Source organism: Ziziphus jujuba, chromosome 3 (assembly GCF_031755915.1).
Source record: "Ziziphus jujuba cultivar Dongzao chromosome 3, ASM3175591v1".
NCBI classification, from domain to species: domain Eukaryota; kingdom Viridiplantae; phylum Streptophyta; class Magnoliopsida; order Rosales; family Rhamnaceae; genus Ziziphus; species Ziziphus jujuba.
The window spans coordinates 28088338-28108854 of NC_083381.1; the positions used below are offsets into that span (position 1 = coordinate 28088338).

Below are 20517 nucleotides of genomic sequence, written 5' to 3' on the forward strand. Positions count from 1 at the left end.
AATGTTAAGTTTTACCTAATGATTTTATTTATAAATTTTGTATATGAAATTTATATGAATAATAGTGAATTGTGTCACTAAAATTGAACTAAGCATAAGACACAAAGTTTTAGTATCATGTCAAAGTTGGTTATGGATGACCATGGTGCTCTACATCTAAGTATACAAGTCACATGCACTATACTATGATTAATTTAAGTTAAGTGAGTGTTTACACCTAATAAACTTAATGTTTCATGTGCTCTGTGTTTATACATCCTATTAAGTATTATTGATATGAATTTCTCATATGAAATATATGTTATAAGCTATATAAATATTGTCTATATCATCATGTTTCAAGCATAAGGTATTGTTTTATGTTATAAACTAATATGCAAGCCTACTATGACTTATGTTTAATGATTTATGTGGGTAGAATAATCTAACTGTGCTTATCAAGTTTGGCTTGCCTGTTTGAGAAAGAGAGAATAAAAGAAATGCATTGAAGTAAAAAATGATGTGGACATATATGTAATGGACCTTTACGAATCTAGATTGAATAAGGATTTTGACATTTTAAATTGGTGGAGGGTAAATGGTGAGAAATACTCTATCTTGGAAAGCCTTGCAAAGGATGTGTATGCAATTCAAGTGTCTACAGTGGCTTTGAAGAGTGCTTTTAGTATAGGAGGACAGATACTTGACCTTTTTAGGAGTTCCTTGATAGCTAAGATAATGGAGGCTTTTGATATATTAAAAAAAATTGGCTTAAAGCTTCTCAACAAGTTGACAGATTCTTCTTAGAAGATGTAAAGTACTATGATAAGTTGGATGTAGAGATGTAATAAGTAAATCAGATTACTTAGTAGTTATTTGTTAATTATAATGTTTCTTATCATTTACAGAGTATGCCAAGCAATAGAACTGTTAGCAAAGTTGATTGATTATGCAGTGGAGATATAAGGTAAATTGATTGGATATAAATGTTGGTTTCATTGTCATATTACTATTATTTTGCATTATGTTATTTTGTTGTGTTCAAAATTTGTGGTGGAGAATTGAAAACTTAAGAGGCAAAGAGATGAACTTGAAACCCTGACGAAAAAGGTTTCTCTATGTTCTTTCCCTCTTTTTATGTTTCCTTCTTTACTAAAAAATTCACAATTTCACATATTGCTTTTGTTTCTTTCTTCTTTTCTTTTTTTTTCTCTCTTTTATCTCTCTTTGTAAGAGTTCTTGAAGATTTGAAGACTTAAATTAAAGTTTGACGACTTGTAATGTTTTTATTTTTTAAATACTTAATTAGGCATTTTACATTTTAAATATGTGGTGGTTTGTAATTATTTGTCTTGTATTTATTATTTTCATTTTATGGTGTAGTTTGTAATATATGGCTAGTAAAGTATGTTGATAATGGTGGTAATAGAATTGTGTGTGTGTGTGTGTGATAACTCAACTGTGAATGTTGGTGGTGATGTATGTTGGTTATGTGGATAACTATGTTGCTACAAGTGTTAGATGTGTGGAATTTTAGTTTTTAACTATTTGGATTAGTTTTACAAAAAAGTTTGAATTATGATTCTTGTTATTTTTCTTCCATTTTTTGATTAAGTATAACCTATTGATTAGATAAGTTTTCTGTTTTTATGCTGGATTTGTAACATTAGGATTCAATACCAAAATAACTATGAAAATTTGTACAAAAAAGTTTTTCATTAAAATTTTTTGTAACAAGGCAGGCCCAAATCGATGGGCCCAAATATAGGCTTAAGCAAATCGATGCATAATAGAATTGATCGAACCAATTGGTTTTTGGTATTGTTTGGTTTCCATACCCCTAGCGGTTTGGTTCGATTAGGTGCCATAAACCTAACTAACTAGCTGGTTTTGTTGGTCTTTTTGATCAAAATTAAAACAAACCAAATTTTGCCCACCCTTATCCCCTATCTTCAAAATCAATGACCAATTGCACTGATTTACTCTTCAAAATCAACGATCAACTAGCTCAAAATGCTTGACCAAATGGTGATGTTTTTCAAATTGTTTGCCCTAAAGTTTTTGCTAATTTCCCTAATCCCTAATCTAAGGACATTTGTGATTAAACAAGCTAAAAGGAAAGATCAATATATCCAATTTTGACCATGTGCATGGCACGTGAGTAAGAAATAGGGTTTAGGAAACAAGCATGTGTCATGCAAGTGCTTTTTCAATAGTTGATAAATGGAAAATAAGTGTTATCCCAACGATGCAAATAGAATATGAGGTTGAGAGTAAAGTGCCAAAAAAAAAAAGAGGTTGGAGGGAAAAAAGTGCAAGGAGTAACCATGCCAAAACTTTTTTTTTTTTTAAATGTTGAATTTGATATCTTTAAAATAGACAAAAGGAGTATGCAGCACAAATCCCATACTTATCTAATAAAGCCTAAGGAAAAATAAAAAGTAAGTGATCTATAATCCAAATTACTCTATCAATATCGATAAGCCTTAATTTCTGTTAACCTAAAGTACCAATCATCATTTATGTTATATTTATTTGATAAATTATTTGATAATTCAAACATTTTTTATTTAATATTTAATAAAATTATCAAACAATATAACACCCCATCTCCATTGGCAGATTTATCACTCTCTATTGATTTTGTCCACAATTTAGCTCACTGCATTTAAGATGGAGTTTTTTATTCAAGACTTCCTAGAAAGGTCACCAAGCATGCTTAACTTCAAATTTTTTTCAAACTATGAAGCCAACTACCATGAAAATTCCTCGATGTTATGAGAGTAATTATCATTACATTTGAATCATCCCTCATTCTACATTTAGCCAATATGGGATTGGATGTCAGGTAGCCTACCAATACCTTTTGCATCCGCCCATACTGGTTGTCACAGTACACTCCCTTGGAGCCTAGCGTTCTTGCTAGCACACTTCCGATCAGGTACAGTCTTTGATATCATTTGTAATACTTTGCCTCCACTGATAAACTTATAACTCTTTGTTGATATTATCTCTAATTTAGCTACTGCATTTAGTATGAGATTTTTTGTTCAAGATTTCTAAGAGGTCACTTATCCTCCTGCTGGAGCACTCTTAACTGCAAAGTTTTTTCGAACCTTAAAACCAATCGTTTTGAAATAGCCTCAACATTATGAAAGTGACTATTATTACATTTGAACTATCATTTTTACCACACCGGGATGATGTAAGATTGAACACTAGATAGTCTGTCAATGCCTCTTGCACCGGTCCATAATGGTCGTCACAAATAATAAGGAATCTAAACTGATATTTTTTAGAAAAGTTTTAATTGCACTATCAAAGAAACTCTATATAATTCTATTATAGATTTATATTTTTATTCTCATATAAAATTACTATTAATACATTCATTAATTCGATTCATAGAGTGGAACCAAATTTCTTCAAAAATATTTAAAAATATATGACCGAACAACTTTAAAAATATTAAATACAGAACTAAACGTTTTCAAAATTGTTTTGAAGTTTACAACTAAACAACCCTTTATGATACATTTTTCAAAGATATTCAAAAATCCTTGACTAAACAATTTTAAAAAAATTCAAAAATATAAAATCAAATATCTTTAAAGTTGTTCAAAATCATATGATTCAGCATTCCCACAAGATATATTATTTATGATGTTAAACAATAAGAAAATTGTTACTTAATGCTTTTTTCGTTTTTTCTTTTCCTCTTTTCAGATGTGCAAGAATGTTGTTAGCTTAATGAAATAAAATAGTTGCAAGTGTCCCAATGCTACAGTGCATGGGGTTGATGCAACTAATGGACCCGGACTTGGCATTGCAGATCAGATAATCAAATTTGTAGCTTGCGATTGGTTTTTTAATGCCATTTTTTTTTTTTTAACTAATTTTTCTTTTTCTCCTTGTACAACTTGCCGTGTGCGGTAGTTTTAGCTTTGGCTTGGCCAAAGAAAGAGAGAGGCACGTTTATGGATCAAAATGTAAATGTATGTGGATAATTTTGACATTAAAAAAACTGTATAAAGTTTATTTAAAAGTTTTAAATATTTTATCAACAATGTATAAAAAATAAGATTCTACAGAGTTCAATCATAAAAAGAATTTCTCCTTTTTTTAATTAAATTTATTTATCTATATATTTAAATTACAATAATTTATTCAATTATAAAAGTTAAAAATAATTTTAAAAAAGGGTAAATTTCGGTCATTAAAGCATACCAAAGTAGTCGGATAAAGTGGATTGGATGAGATGGGATCAACCATGAATTTACACTCACTCGCACACAATACAGCCGTCCTCAGATTTCTTTCCCGTCAAACAAACACACTGACAGAAATATATGTCATATCATCATGTCCACCAACAAGGTTGCCGTGTTGGGAAGTGGAAGTAAGATCATATTATGTTTGTATATATATAGAATGTAAATATAGGTATATGTATAGATTATTGAGGTAATTGTTTAGAAGTTCAGTTTCAGGAGCAGTATGTGCATCGATTCTGGGTAGAAATGGGGTAAGCGTCACCTTGTTCGACTCCGCCAGAGGCCCTGGTGGACGCATGTCTCAGAGAAGGTTTTCTTGTTTTTCTTTTTCTTCTTCTTTTTTTTTTTTTTTTTTTTCCTGTTAAATTTCCAAAAAAAAAAAAAAAAGAATTTAAGCTAAATGGGCTATCTGGGATATTGCTATGTTTGCTCATCTGGAACAAAAATAAATAATAATAAGCGTGGAAGTTAGAAAGATTGAGAATGTTGAAATTTTTTGTTTTCTGTTTGTTGCTTTGAACTTTATGCAGAGAAGTTACTGAAGGTGGAGAGGAGTTATTTTTCGACCATGGTGCTCCATTTTTCACAGCTACCAACAATGAGGTACTGGGACTTGTTCATGAGTGGGAATCAAGAGGGCTTGTTGCTGAGTGGAAGATCAAGTTTGGGTCCTTTGATTTTATCTCCAGCAAATTCATGGATATAGAGCAAGTAAATTTCAACTTTTGATTTTTATCTTTCATGGTGAATTGTCAGGCAGCCACATTTGGTAATGCTCGCACAATTTTTTTTGAATTTCTGGTTTGCCACTTGCTGACTAAAATCTCTGAACATTTCTTTCCTTTTCCCTGCTCTAGTGTTAAAAGGGCTGTGCTTTCTGATAAGCATCAAATTTTTGTCGAGTCTTTTGGTTAAGTTGTTTGCCAAATTGTATAGATATTTTCTTGTGGATATATATTATGCTACAATGGGTTTTGCTTACTTTTAACATTGCTTCCCAGCTTTTCCATATTAACTGGATTTTGATACATATTTTTTGGTTTTTTCTTTGATACTATAATTATCATTATTATCATTATATATATAATTCAAGACAAACTTTAATTAATATGGTTTAACCACTATTTATGCTTTGGTCTAGAGTGATAATATATGACTAGAGTGCATACGATTTTCGTGGAAAAATGTTATTTCCATGCATCTATATTACTCACTTTTGTTGGGAGATGGCTTTCCTGAACATATCAATATCATTTAGGAAGGAACGACTAAGAGATATGTGGGTGTCCCTGGCATGAACTCTATATGTAAAGCATTATGCCGTGAGCCTGGTATGTCTAAATTTTAGTACTTCATTGTTGGAGTAATCCCTACTTTAAGGTTCAATATCAATATGAATGTTTTGCATTGTCTTCTCTTTAGGGGTAGAAAGTAAGTTCGGAACAAGTATTGGGAAACTTGAGTGGCTAGAGGGTAAAAATTTGTGGTCAGTGATGGGTTTGGATGGACAAAATCTTGGTCGATTTAATGGAGTGATTGCATCAGATAAAAACATAGCTTCCCCTAGGTTTACAAGTGTAACAGGAAGACCACCACCTCTAGGTATGATTTCTTTTTCCCTTCAGTATTTTTGGTTGAATTAATCTGTTGTAGAAATCCATATTCATTTTATAACCAATATATGATCTAGTGTGGTGCTTTATGAAGCTTCTCAATATTTTTGGTCTATATTTTATATTCTAACAATTCTCTGTTACCTTTTTGGTGGGCTTGATTACTGACCTTCTTGTCTTGATTGACAATCAAATGCAAATGGCATGCCACAGCCTTCATCTCACCACATCTACATACACCAAATGAATATGTCAAGTGTTTTTTGACAAAATCAATTTATGCATGTTAAGCCTCCATTTTAGCCTTTTGCTTGGTATTTTTGACCATTTTATTGTTTTCTTTTTTGCACATAATAGATTTCATATTAGATGATTTATCTACCTTTTTATTACTATATGGCTGTTTTCACTCACTTCTCATTGCTACTAATAAGCGAGTCTTCATAAAATCATTGACAAATTGTTATTTGAGTTAAAGAAGTGGTTTTAGAATCTTTATTTTTTTAGATATATGCACGAGCCAGGAGGAGATTCTTCAAAGAGGAATTGCTCTTATAGAAATTTAGAATGCAATTAGCTATTGTCTCCTAACTACATGATATGCTTAATTTTGTTCTTTGAATTTTGTTTACGATTTAATATTCTATTAATAATAAGTAGATCCAGTACTAAAAAAAGGGCACTAGAGAGAGAAAAGAGAAGGTAATAAAGAAAGGGGAAGAGATACAGAAGAATAAGAAGATGGAGAAGTAGGGTGGGAAAGTAGGAGGATCATAAAAAAATTAAAGGGAGTAGAACTATGGCTTTGATGCCTATGTTACTATCATTCAGAATTATGTCTCAATTATAGAATAATAATGACAATACTGATTGGAAGCATATGCCCTATTATAACAGGTAAAATTGAGAATAAGGATACTCCAAAAGTAACAATGAGGAAATACTACAAAATAACAGAAATTAAATAAAATAACCACCCCCATTGATACTCTTGCCTATCCCTAGCCTAAGTAAGTAGGTTCCTACAATCTTCTTAATCAGTTACTCTTTTTCACTTAGAGTTGCGCCTCTGTTGCCTTTTTCTAATGACCTCTTTAATAATTATTATTTTTAATGACTGACAAATTTTCATCATATGAGGCCATAAATGTAACTCTTGCACTTGCATATTAGTATGGGATATCTCTTTCCATCTGACATAAACAATGTATGTATCTAGATGCCAAGTTATAGACATGGTATTTTTGTTTCTTAATATGGTGTATGACTCCTACTTAAGAAGGTTCTGTTTTTATTACAAGTAGACCATACAGGAAGAATAGATTTTATAGCTCACAGTATTAGAATTCCACTTTTTTTGGCAGTCAAATCATTCATTACTAGTTCTAACAATATATAAAATTCTTGTTAGCTACTGTTAAATACGTCATTAATTAGTTTGGTATCTTGTTGTATACTAATGGTTTCTTGATTTGCAAGTTATGACATTGTGAAAATGATGCAGTGATCATGTGTCCAATAGAAAAGGCAATACAAGATTTTGTCTGGAGCTCCTGTTTTCTTATTTTTCCTATTCTTCTTTTTGATTGGTGTAACATTGTTGCTGAAGAATAGCAAACTCATAAATAAATCCTTACTGTATGATCTATGTAGATTTAAATTTTGCTCCAGAGTTGGCAAATAAGTTGCAAGATATTCCTGTTCACCCTTGTTTTGCTCTGATGCTGGCATTTCCAGGAACTCTGTCTTCGGTAAGATAGTTAATCCATGTTTCTTCTAAAGAAGCTGTGGTTATCACATATGTTGCTTTTCATAAAGTACAGTAAAACCTCTTTATAGTCATATTGTTGGGACCAAACTAATTTTATAGCCCTAAGGATGTAATAACTTAGCGGAGTTATGGTTAAAAATATTTTGGTATCAACAAGAAGATGTCCATACCAGTGAGTTATTACATACCCGCAAGTTTGTAGATGTTTCAATAACTTAAAGAATAAATTATTATCTCAAACAACTTTACATAAATATTCTATGTCATTTTGAACTTTAATGTAAGATACCATATACTTTTTGCAATATATAAATAATTATTATCATATGGAGGTAAAGTTCATTAGAATGGGACTTAAAAAATAGTAACTTATTTCAATGCAAGGTTTATTCTTATTTATAACTAGTCCAAGTTGGGACCAAAATTTTTTATGACTATATAGAGGTGATTCCGATATTGGATATTAATTTAAAGAGGTTTTACTGTACTAGACAATTTTATTTCTTCTCGTAGCATGCATTGCTTGTATTTGATGGATCTGTACTGCCTTTATCCCATATACTTAAGTTTGCCCACCTTCTTTTTTTTTTTTTTTTTTGTGTTCTTATTTTTGTTTTGAGGTTTACATGGGGTCACACTGGTTGCTAATCTATAATTCAGATACCTTTTAAAGGCTTCTCAATAAAAAACTCCAACATTTTAAGCTGGGCTTATTGTGACAGCAGCAAGCCTAACCGTGATACAACTAGGTAATCATGGAGGATGATGGTGTGATTAAGTTCAAGAGATCAGTAATTATTATAATAATACTTGTATGTATTTACTATCACGTGTCTTTGCCATGCAGTGAGCGGTGGGTATTGCATTCAACAAAGGAGTATGCTGAAAGCGTAATTGCTCAGGCTGGTCTTAAGAAACCTTCAGATGAAACATTGACAAGGGTATCTGAAGAACTACTACAAGAATTTCAGAGAACAGGACTTAATATTTCTCAGCCCATTTTTAAGAAAGCTCATAGATGGTCTGTGCTTCTACCTGTTCTCTTGATTTCACTTCTCACTGTCATATCACAGATACACTTACTATAAACATAGATAACCTGTTTGTGATCGGTTGAGTCACTGCAAGAAGGGAGTCAAATTTAGATCAAATTTGTTTTGAGTCTTGAGATTATTCAACAGAAACTATAGACTGCTTTTTGAGTGATTGAGATCTCTCTTCCTTTTTTTGAACATTTTGAGCGTGACCTGCATTCTACATCTTTCTATGTGGTTTAGAAATTAATGAAACAGAACCATCTCAAAACACCTCCCACATTGGCAAGCCATTTGATAATCTTGGTTTTGTTTGTAGGGGAAGTGCTTTTCCGGCGACGAGCATAGCTAGAGGGGAAAAATGCCTATGGGATAGGAAGAAGCGGCTTGCAATATGTGGGGACTTTTGTGTTAGTCCCAATGTTGAAGGTGCCATAATTAGTGGCGCTGCTGCAGCCTCAAAACTTACAGAGATCCTTAGCTGCTTGTAGTAGTTTGATCCTATGTCCAAGGGTCGGAATTGTCTATTTGTTAAGGTTTCTATACATGTTTGGAGTGTTATATTGTCTATACCCTTAGCGGCGTCCAAGTTTCGGATATAGGTACAGTGAAATAAAGCAAAGAATCCAAGTAACAGTGATTTGATCGATACTACATCATCATCACCAAGAAATCTGCTTTGATATTTGGGTCAATAGCGTTTGTTCAAATTTTCTCAAATAAAAACACTTTGATTTAATTAATGAGCGCCTTTATTCCATATAAAATATAAATATGTACTACCACAATGAAGTAATTGCTCCCCTTTTTTTTTTTTTTTTTTTTTTATTTTTTCAATCTCCCTATGTTTTAATCTTTTAGTAAATATATTATCTTTTGAGAGAGATTCGAAAGCTATCATCATGGCACATGGCTTTCCTCTAATCTCCCCAAATTGCAGCCTCCAAGATCATATGGAAATTACCAAGGTCTGGGTTTCAATCCCTCTAAATTACGTTTTTGTTCTTTGATCTTTGGCTGTAGCGATTCGAACTCTAATCTTTGCCTGAAAATACAATGGCTTTGCTCCACTGGGTTGTCCCAAACTCTAATCTTTGCCCCAAAAAACAATAGTTTTGCTCCACTGGGTTGTCCCCACAGGAGCTACCATGATAATGCGCCGACCCACAAAAATCAATCCGAAACACACCCATCCCCTCATCCTCCCTTCTTCCCCAAGAAAAATAAAAATGCAAAATGAAAAGAGTTGAATAAAAAAAGTCAGATTAAGAAAATATAGGAGGCAAGAAATTAGATACATGCCAAAACATTACTACAAGTTGAATACAGTAGTCCATGAGCGTTTGTTTTGGAAAGATAGTTGAGACACAGGACAGAGGCTATAATAAACAAAACATAGATTACAGAAACAGTCATTCTAATGTAGACTTTTACTGTGCCAAAGCACTTGTGTTGTACACAAGAAGAGCACCCCCAGCAAGAAGACCAGCCAAGGTCACAGCCCATATGGCCAATCCAGTTGTACCTGCAATCATGCAATTTTTAATTCAAATGAGAGTTGATGACGATGAAGAAGCGGGTTTAATTGGGCACAACCTTTTTGAAACATGGTTTAGAGCCTCGAATCATTGTTTTAAGCATTTGATAAAAGTATTAAAAGAGTTTCTTACCACCGACATAGACATCACCACTTGGAGACCAGTCATCAGTGTTGAAGATCGGACTGCAAAACAGCAAGTTTGCAGATTGTTGTTGTTCAAGAAAATTGAATAAACAGAAATAAAAAATAAGAACTAGTGACAAGCAACAGAAACATTAACAAGCAAAGAACAACCATAAAGCAAGAAGGAAGAAGCAGGGCCTAGCAGTGTTTTCACTACAGAACTCATGAAAGTAGACAAGCCTAAGCATCAGTCTCTTTTACAAATTGATAAAACCCTTGTTCCATTTTCCTCTGTAGTAGTTATGCATATAACTTCATTGTGAAAATCTCATGCAGGGAAATTCTTGTTATTAAGTTCTGAATTTCTTAGTATGAATAGGCAGAACATAAATGAGATTTTACTAGCATATATATATATATATATATACACACACATACATATCACGGAGGCAAATTAGCTTAATGAGAATCAAAACAAATGATATTTGTATTGTAAAATGGAAGAAAAAAAATAATAATAATAATAAAGTAATACCTGTATCCATCGACATTAGCACCGTATTTGTCGACAAACTGATATACACCCTTTCCCTGTATCATACTTAATAGTTAGATAGCGCTCAGATAAAGCATGCAACCAACAGAAAAGAAACAAAAATAAATAAATAAATAAATAATGTAACTATGAAGCAAGTTACCCCTTATAAGTATAAATTATTGTTATATTTACTTTTTAAAATTATAAATTATTTAACAATAATCATTCTCTTCCTTTAAAGAGTGTGTACATGATTTTCCATCTTTAATCAATATGTTTGTCCCAAATTTAATTAATGGAATTAATATAATAACATCCATTTTTTTTTTTTTTTTTTGATAAAGGCATCCAAATTATAATAACTGAGCACAAATTTCATTTAGTGATTGAACTATATTTCATATAATATGAATTCAGTATCTTTGAATATTAATCGGATGGAAAATTTACATTACAGTAATGAAATAATTCAAATCCCAGAATTAGGAGTAACTGAAGTGGTTTGAAACGTTAAACACTAAAAAAAAAGAAAAAAAGAAAAAAAGGGTAAGGTTGAAATCTGTGTATTCAATTAAGAATATAATGGATTTTAAAAGGAAGTTAATAGGTTTTAGAGAAATTTATAGAATTTCAAAATACTCTACACAGATTTTGTAGGAATCCAGTGATTTTTAATTTTTTTTTTCCTAAACAAATTGAATGAATATTTAGAGGATGGTATTAAAGTTGGAAATAGGTGCAAACCTTCCCCTTCCTGCCAGAGGCATCAGCACCATCCCTCAAGTCCATGCCTCCGTTAATTCCTGCAAATGCCAAAAACAAATTTTCATTTTCCTTTTTCAAAAAAAAAAAAAAAAAATTTCAATATAAGGATATTTATACAACATTCAATTTTCAATTTTGAAAAAGAAACCATATATATATATATATATAAATGTAATAAATATTATTACCATAGGGCTTATCGGTCTTGATCTTCTTGCCACCACTGGCCTGAACTTTGAAGGAAGAAGTACTCCTTGCAAGAGAAGGAACGCCTCTGACTGTAGATTTCTCGAAGCTAAAAGCAGCTGGTTTCAGGCTCACCGAAGACATCATTGAGGCCGCCATTAATGTGCTTTTCAGCTACTCTCCGCTTCTTCTTCTTCTTTCTTTCTGGTTTTGACGTGCTTTTTTCTGGGTTTTTTTGCACTCCAAGCTGCTTTGATGATAGTAAATAGTAATAATACGGAGAATGGACACGAGTGATTTCCGTCGTGACACGTGGCATTCATTATGTGGCTTTGTATCCGGATATGATTACTATCAACGTTATCAATATGTGTGCTCCACATTCTTTCTTCCCACCAATCAAGACTTGGAAATCAACTTCCATGTCTCATTCACTGACACGTGGCCTCAATTTTCTTTTTATTATTATTATTATTATTTTTTGGTCGTTAAAATTCTCAATTATATTTATAATTCGATAATGGTTACAATCAAAATGTATGTATCTTGAAATTTTGTTATCAATTAATTCCCCCAAAAAAAAAGACAAATTATTCGAAGAAAAAGACTTATGCATGTATAGTTGGATTTCGTCTAAGTTCAATCCATACTGGTGAAGAAGATTCAAAATCTGATTACCAGAAAAAATAATAATAATAAAAATAATAAATGAAGAGGATTGGAAATTGATGGAGCCCAATTATAGAGTTGGTTTGGTTGTGTCTTGGAATCTGGATCTACTGGCTTATAGTTCAATTTGGCTGTAACCCAAATTGGCTCTTTCAAATAAAAATTATCTTTGTCACAATAAAGATCATCTTTATTAATTTTAGAACATATTTCTTATTTTATATTTTTTTTATTGGATTGATGCATAAAACTACACTTTCACTTTGTAAACACTAAGGGTTGAAGGATTCAAAATCAATAATTTTATTGGTGGTTTTGCAACAGTCATACAAACCAAATCAAATTTAATAGTATTATATTAATAATTAAGCGGATAGTTTAGTACTTGAGTTGAGTAGAATTTTAGATAGATTGTAAATTAGATAATTTGTAAAAAATATATATATATCATTATATTACTAAACAGTGATTTTGCCGTTGAATTTCAACTAAATTTGCAACTGAATATAGAGATTAAACAGAATACTCATGGTTATACAAGTAACCCAAATTTTGGATTCTTATAACTTTCCCAAATAAATTACCATAGACTGCATTTCATTGTTTAAATTTTTAGTGTGTAATCACATATTGAAGTGAAAACCCAAGATTGATTTAGAAAATTTGAGATTCGAGAATTTGAAATCTCTAGCATCTTTTCAAAGAGTATTTTAGGCCAGCCACATCCAAACTACATTTTCAAATTTAAGTGGTAAGATTCCAACATAGCTAATCTAACTTTGTCATTAAACCCAAAAAACCCTGTTTTCAATTAAGATATTGTTAAGCTAGGAAAGCTTTAGCCAATTAGCTCACAATATTGTACTTATCCAAAACTACCATCCATTTTCCCCTCTTTTCCCCAAAATTTTCATGCTTTTTTTGTTTTATTTATTTATTTTTTAATTTTTATTTTTATTATTATTATTATTTTTTAATTTTTTGCATAAAACTAAAATTGGTATCAGGATTGATGATGCTAATTTCTTGCCCATAGCTGCAATAGCAACAATGTCAACTTCTTGATCATTGATGGCCATCGATGCACTCAAAATCTAATTGCAATGCTGCTGCCATCACTTAACATGGGAAACATTTATAATTGCAGAAAAAATTGATTATTCTCATTGAATCTCTTCAAAAATCTCATCATCCTGATGAGCCAAAGGGAAGTTCCTGGAATACAGAGAACTTGCTTGTCCCCCTTCCGTTCCATCTGTCAGCGTCGACCGAACAATCTGCGAATTGCAACAACCCTTTTCAGTCTCCCTAAAATCACTTGTTAAAAGCTAAATCTGTTTCCAGAATCAAAACCCTATTAATAATTTGTTTCAAATATTAAAATTGCTAAGCACCACACCTACTGAACTAATCAGTAACTAATATTTTCACATCAACCGTTTGTGCTACGAATAAAAAACTCTCACTAACATTAGAACTACATATCGGTATAAATAATATGAAATTTCCCTTGAATGATGGAAGGGTTGGGTAAACTCCATCATCAACCCAAAATACCAATGCAAAAAGCTATATCATTTTTGGTTAAATGATCCCCCCATTTCAACAAGACGAACAAAATGGGTTCATGACGATGGTGAATATATAGCATTGAATTTCACCGAGTAAAAATACTGCCTCAGATGCTAAATAAGAACCACAATAGCATGTAGAAAGCATTTTCAAACCTTTTCAATTTCATCATGAAGAAGAGGATTCTCCCTCAAGTATTGCAATGCTCTGTCCCTCCCTTGTCCCAACCTATTTTCCAACATAAAAAGCAAAGGCCACAAGTAAGCTACCGTAAATTTTATAATTTTTAAGATACATTATTATTTTTTTTAACACATCCAAGTTTTATTTAAATTAAAAATGATGATAATAATAATAATAATAATAATAATAACATGACTTTTTGAGATATCTTTCCACTAGACAATGCTGGGAGAGAAAGAGAGTTCAGGACAAAAATTTGTTCATAAGACAGTAATATACTAGTAATATATACTTCCTATAATCAATTCCCAAAATGAAACTCTTTGGGATTGACTTTTGAAACCCAAAACATGATTTATCATGAGAATTTTTCCTGATCCCGTTAAATATCAAAACAAGTATCATAAGCACAATGTACATGTGAAACCCCACTTTATCTTTTTTCCAAAACAAAACCTTCTAAAATAGAACACTCAGCCCTCTCCACCATTTTACCTAAAATATCTACCACTAACGTGAATAAATAAGGCAAAAGAAAACTGCAAAAAGACATCCATGTACAGACCTATGGTCACCATAGCTATACCAAGAGCCCTTCTTTAATACAACATCCATCATTTCAGCACAATCTAAAACACAACCCTGCAACAGAAAACTGATTAAAAAATAATATTATTACATTTTTTTTTCTTTTAAGGATTGACAAAAATATGTTTTTGTTACTTACCAGCTTACTTACTCCCTCTCCAAAAATAATTTCAAACTCAGCTTGCTTGTATGGCCTCGAAACCTATGAGATGTACTTTAGAACTTGTTAAAGACAAGATTAAAAAAACACCTTGTCTAGGCAAGGTGCACAAACGTCAGAAGTGCAGACATCATTATACCTTACTCTTTTGCACTCTTACACGAACCCGGAGCCCAATTTCTTCATCTCCTTTGGCCTAATCATCAAGGGTCCAAGCTTAATCAGCAGACAGTATAGGAAAAAAACTTGATTAATGACCTATATAGATAGGCATGTTACTTTATCTAAGCCATTGTCTAATGAAAGAAGAAAAGCTGAAGTGCTTACAGACTTTATCTTCCCTGTAGAACGTATTTCAAGCCGAACTGAGGCAAAAAACTTTAACGCAATTCCTCCACTTGTCACCTCTGGATTCCCATAGTATACACCAATCTTTGTGAAATTCATAAACAATGCCATTAGTCTCTCAAAGAATTAGATAATAAGACTTGGAGGTGGAGTTAAAATCAACATAAAATAGAGATTCTTTCATGACAATTTGATTATTTAGAATAAGGTGCTATTAATAGTAATTGCAATGAAACAATCTATATGCCATTGGCAAAAGATGTAAGAAATCAATAAAAACTACCTTATATCTTATTTGATTCAAAAATATTAGAGTACATCCAGCTTTTGAGGCATTTCCTGACATTTTACGCAGAGCTTGGCTCATAAGACGTGCTTGCAACCCCATTTGCTGCATCCCAATCTCACCCTATTTATGTCAAGACCACAACAAGTCAGCAGAAGGCAATCTCATTCAATTATAGTCTCAAATAAAAGGAACCAAAAAAATAAAAAAATAAAATTTCTCACTTCAATCTCTGCTCTAGGAGTGAGAGCCGAGACAGAATCAACACAGATAAGATCAATGGCACCAGATCTGCACATCCGATCTGCAACTGAGATGGCAGAAACATAATTTTTATATATCAGGCATATGTAAAAACATTTTCATACTCAAGGCAACATATAATAATAAGCATATAAGATACAACTTGAAATTTCACCAAACTAATATCGTGTGCTTTCTGAATCTTTGCATAAGTTCTTGCACAAAATTGTAAAATGAAAGGATATATTACTCTCAAGTGCCATCTCTCCATGATCAGGCTGGCATACAATCAAATTTTCTACATCCACTCCCAATGCTTTTGAATATGCTGGATCAAAAGCATGTTCTGCATCAACAAGCATAGCATTTCCTCCTAGCTTCTGCATAGATAGCATTAAAATGGTCGATAAATTATTGCACATATAAGAATCCACAAGACATACCTCCTTGTATCCCAATTAATAAAGATTCAAGAAAAGGTGAAAATAAATATTATACCTGCACCTCTGCAATTGCATGGAGTGCTAAAGTGGTCTTTCCACTACTCTCTGGTCCAAATATCTGGAAAAGTAAACAGCATATAAAAGAAGTTAATTAAATAATGCCTAATCAAATAAGAAAATGACAAACTAATTTATTTAAAGCATATACAAGTTCATGAGAGATTCACTGATCCAGTCAGATGATCTAAGAATGAGTTAATGAAGAGAGAAATTATGGGAAAATATTAATGCAATAAATATGCATGACCTATTCATTGTAAAACCTGCCAACTTAGTAAACTGTACAGAGTATGTCGACAATAGGGTCCAATTAAAGTCAAACAATATAAAGTTACACATTGACCACACCCCCCCCCCCCCCCCCTTCCTCTCCCTCCCTCTCTCCCAAACCGAAAAAAAAAAAAAAAAAAAAAAAAACTCTGCATATGCATGTTCCGTTCACTGTAAAACCTGCCAATTTAGAAAACTGTACACAGTGTGTCAACAATAGGGTCCAATCAAAGTCAAACGATATAAAGCTGCACATTGACATCCCCCTCTAAAAGGAAAAAAGAAAGAGGATGTTAAAGGACCAAATTGACTTTAGTGCCAAAGTTGAGGGGGATTTGCAACTTTTCCCTAAAATATTAGTTGCCAATGAAATTATTAATTTTCTAAATTCCACTGTTCTTCGGTAGGCATTGGTCAACTTGCATATTTCAGAATTCAGTATGCTGACATTAATCAAGAACGGCCACTCAGTATCACATGTTTAATTAAACAACATGTCATCCTTCATAAAGATTCAGATTTTCCAGCCTTCATATTGTGCATAAGAACATTTTAATTTTGTAAAAAACCTACTCGCTTTATCATCAAGTGTAGGACAATAACCAACCTGTTTACAAGGAAACAGACATAATGGATACTCTTGTCAAATTATCAAATAATCATCTACCAAATGATAATTCAAAATTTTCCAATGTACTAAGGAATCTTTGCTTTATAAAATATGCAGCAAACTTGTTTTAACAAAACATATTCTAACATAAGTCAATGAAGAAAACCAGAGTAGAAGCATGGAAATGCACAAGATATTACCTCTACAATTCTTCCCTTTGGAAGACCACCACCCAAGGCAAGGTCCAATGTCAAGCAGCCACTGGGAAAGGTTTCACTGCAATGGACAAAATGTGTTATGTGATCTATCTTCTTTCAAATCTTATAAGTCATTTGATGTATGCTGCATTTTATGCTCCTTCCAGACATTAAATGCTTGAAAAGAAAATGAAATTGACAAAGAAGGGAAACTGCGAAAAGAAAAGAACAATGATAAGGAGAGAGACACCTACACTAAAGCTCCACCAGCGCTGCCTAATCTTGTAACGCTGCCTTTTCCAAATGAGTTATTAATATCATTCATTGCTGCTTCCAATGCTCTTTGCTGGAACAAGACAAAAGGGTTAGTTTTCATCTACTCTTTCAGCAACTATTATGCTATTTATCACCTAGCAATAATGCTCATACAAGATTGTATAAAAAATAGGGAAATAAATAAATAATGGATCACATTATAAAATTTTATAATTGAACAAAAACAAAGATGAGAAGAAAATATAGTGAATTTTATAACAGCTAGAAATAAAAGAACTACTGATTCAATCTTGGCAGGTTTGATATTGTCACTAAATTGAATATTATGTTTTGATTTCTTTAAATTCCATATATGATGGTTGGTGATAAATATAATTATATGTTTATAAATAAAGTTAAATTACATGGACTATTCATAGGTCATACGCACTGATAAAGGTTAAAAAAATAAAAATTAAAAAAAATAATAAATAAAAACTAATTCTCTTGGATGGAAAAAGTTAGGAAAGCAGCATATATGTTGCTTGGACATTTAACCAATTTCCATAACCATACCCTAGTCAATGTAACAATGGATCTAGAATCCATTTTTATCCAGTGTGAACCCAAACAGTGTATTATAAGATTAGTCCCACCACTTCATCCAGTTATAAATACATGAAATGATATGGAAACGAAGTAATCATCATCTTGTTCACATCTAATCTTATCCCATTTAAGAAATCTAGCATTCCAACTTCGCCAAAATAGAAATGGATCTTCTAATTCAAGAATATGTGCCTTAGTTAACTATAAGCATAGTCCACTAGTTGGCAGAGGAATTATCTAATTGTGGAACCCCCTGCAAGAATCCTTGCAAATATAGATATAGCACCTTTAGACACTTATACAAACCCACACAAGCAGTTCGTAGAAGCCACTGTTTTTTCTCTAGCAAAGGTAAAAATATTCTGTAAATGGCACTTCTACTTGTAGTTTCTATACTATTACAAAATTCCAATGATTGATTCTCCTAGTATATCATAACCTCGAGAGCCAGGTGTCACAAAACTTGTCAACTCCTAAATACTTATCACTCATCAAGCAGCTTTTTCTAAGTTTCCAACTGTCAATTGACAGAAATCAGGACCAATAGAAAGATATGCTAAAAATGTCACACAATATATTTTCCTTTCAGTTAATTCCCACAGGCACCAACAAAACAAAAACTTTCCGGTATACTGCAAAAGAAATATCTATATGAAAACGTTTCTCTCTGCTATTGAATGTGCTGACTATGTTGAACACAAAAATTTTAAAATGGGTAATAATGAGATGAAACCCACAACCCAAAATTCACAAAATGAATAAAGGCAAAGCAATTCCAGAATAAAATGGTTTAATTTTTCAAAAAGAAAAAAAAAAAAAAATCTACATAAACACACATTTGCATTCAAAATAGAATCTTTGGGCAAGAAACAACAAATTTAAGTAAGAACCCACAAAAGAGTGAAAAATTATAAACACACAGCTTCTATAAGCAAGCAAAAAAAGAGTATGAAAAAACCAAAAGACCATACACGGTCAACGAAGCGCGGGTCGGAGTCACCGGAGAGAACGCCATTAACTTTGCCTTCGAACTCGCAACGAATCGTCCTGCTGGCAGGCTTAACTGCGAAGTGGGTTTTCAAGCGTAGGCTGGAAGATTTAAGAAGCAGAAAAGAAGGTAAGCAGTTGGGAGGCAAAAGATAGCTCATGTTTGGCTTACTACTTGTTAAGCCAAGCTTCATATTTGGAGGACAAAATCCCATTTCCATTTACTCTCCAAAATGGAAAGAGAAAGCGAAAAGCATTCACCAGCCCAACACTGAAAGTGAGAGAGAGAGAGAGAGAGAGAGAGCTGACGCGCGGGGAAGAAGAAGAGGAGAAAGAGAGCCTCTGGCGGGTATGTTTTCTTTCCAGTGTCACAAACAACACTCAGAAACGGTTCGACGAGTCGGGCTGTCGGGGTCATTTGCCTATTTTGTTAAACTTAAATAAATAAAAATTAAAGCAAATAAATATTAAAAAAAAAAAAAAAAAGAAGGTTACTAGCTCTGTTAAAATAATTGCACTTTTTCTTTTTGCTTTTTTTTTTTTTTTAATACTTTAGTACTTAAATTTTAATTTTTGGTGAATCTTTTTTATTTAATTTCTCGTAGATTTTGAGATGGTACATGGTACTTTGTGCAATATGCGAAGTCTTGCATAGAAAGTAGTTTTCAAGATGGTACATGGTATTGTACTTATGCAATAGGCAGAGAATTGAGCCTTGTTAAGGAATTGTTTGATATTTTAATTTTATTATTTTATGAAATTGCCAAAAATTGGGCTAAGGATGAAAGTGCACCAAACAAAAAAAAATTGAAGTTTTGGGGATTAAAATGTAAAAACGGTCTTTGCACCAAAAAAAAAAAAAAAAAAAAAATTTTTTTTTTTTTTTGTGTGGAATATGTAAAAAAAAAAAAAAATGGTTCAAGAATCAAATTGTAACTATGGGTATATTTCAAAAACTACCTGAGCCAATAATCTTAAAAAATAAACTAAAATAAAATAAAAAGTCTCAAATTAATCCATCTATCAAAAATCTCTATAAGAGTTAAAATTACACATGACAGGTTCAACTTACATAATTTAAGCATGCTTTAATCTGTTCATAAAATAAAGTTCACTCTGATAAAAAAATTTCTTTCTGATATTATAAAAGACTCTCATGGTTTTCCTTTTTGCCATGGCTATTACAGTAGTCATTTGCCATTCATGTATATTTA

The 20517-nt window shown here is 32.1% G+C and overlaps 3 protein-coding genes across 7 annotated transcripts; 1 reads left to right on the forward strand and 2 right to left on the reverse strand.

Moving 5' to 3' along the window:
- Positions 1–4219: 4219 nt before the first annotated feature.
- Positions 4220–9414, forward strand: LOC107423324 (uncharacterized). Of its 4 annotated transcripts, none has more exons than XM_025075529.3 (9): positions 4220–4378; positions 4464–4504; positions 4784–4964; positions 5512–5584; positions 5676–5855; positions 7520–7617; positions 8298–8386; positions 8485–8658; positions 8991–9414. In XM_025075529.3, exons 1-9 carry the CDS (start codon positions 4238–4240, stop codon positions 9160–9162), a joined length of 1149 nt encoding a protein of 382 aa, XP_024931297.2. In that variant the 5' UTR covers positions 4220–4237; the 3' UTR covers positions 9163–9414. The 4 variants fall into 4 exon arrangements, with proteins under 4 accessions (XP_024931297.2, XP_015888353.2, XP_024931298.2 ...); XM_016032867.4 differs by having other exon boundaries at positions 4221–4378; positions 4464–4563; XM_025075530.3 differs by having other exon boundaries at positions 4224–4378; positions 4456–4504.
- A 522-nt stretch (positions 9415–9936) lies between these two features.
- On the reverse strand, positions 9937–12067 carry LOC107423325 (photosystem II 10 kDa polypeptide, chloroplastic). The gene is made up of 5 exons (XM_016032868.4): positions 11826–12067; positions 11617–11675; positions 10870–10925; positions 10342–10394; positions 9937–10196 (listed from the first exon to the last, which is right to left on the reverse strand). The coding sequence occupies exons 1-5, from the start codon at positions 11980–11982 to the stop codon at positions 10102–10104; spliced, it is 420 nt and encodes a 139-aa protein (XP_015888354.1). The 5' UTR covers positions 11983–12067; the 3' UTR covers positions 9937–10101.
- Positions 12068–13505: 1438 nt separating this feature from the next.
- Positions 13506–19722, reverse strand: LOC107423319 (DNA repair protein recA homolog 1, chloroplastic). Of its 2 annotated transcripts, none has more exons than XM_016032860.4 (13): positions 19288–19721; positions 17707–17798; positions 17456–17531; positions 16371–16433; positions 16123–16252; positions 15854–15939; positions 15627–15752; positions 15323–15427; positions 15135–15191; positions 14975–15037; positions 14813–14889; positions 14220–14292; positions 13506–13769 (listed from the first exon to the last, which is right to left on the reverse strand). In XM_016032860.4, exons 1-13 carry the CDS (start codon positions 19522–19524, stop codon positions 13656–13658), a joined length of 1299 nt encoding a protein of 432 aa, XP_015888346.2. In that variant the 5' UTR covers positions 19525–19721; the 3' UTR covers positions 13506–13655. The 2 variants fall into 2 exon arrangements, 1 of the variants encoding a protein (XP_015888346.2); XR_003056546.3 differs by having other exon boundaries at positions 13705–13769; positions 14813–14902; positions 19288–19722.
- Positions 19723–20517: the final 795 nt, after the last annotated feature.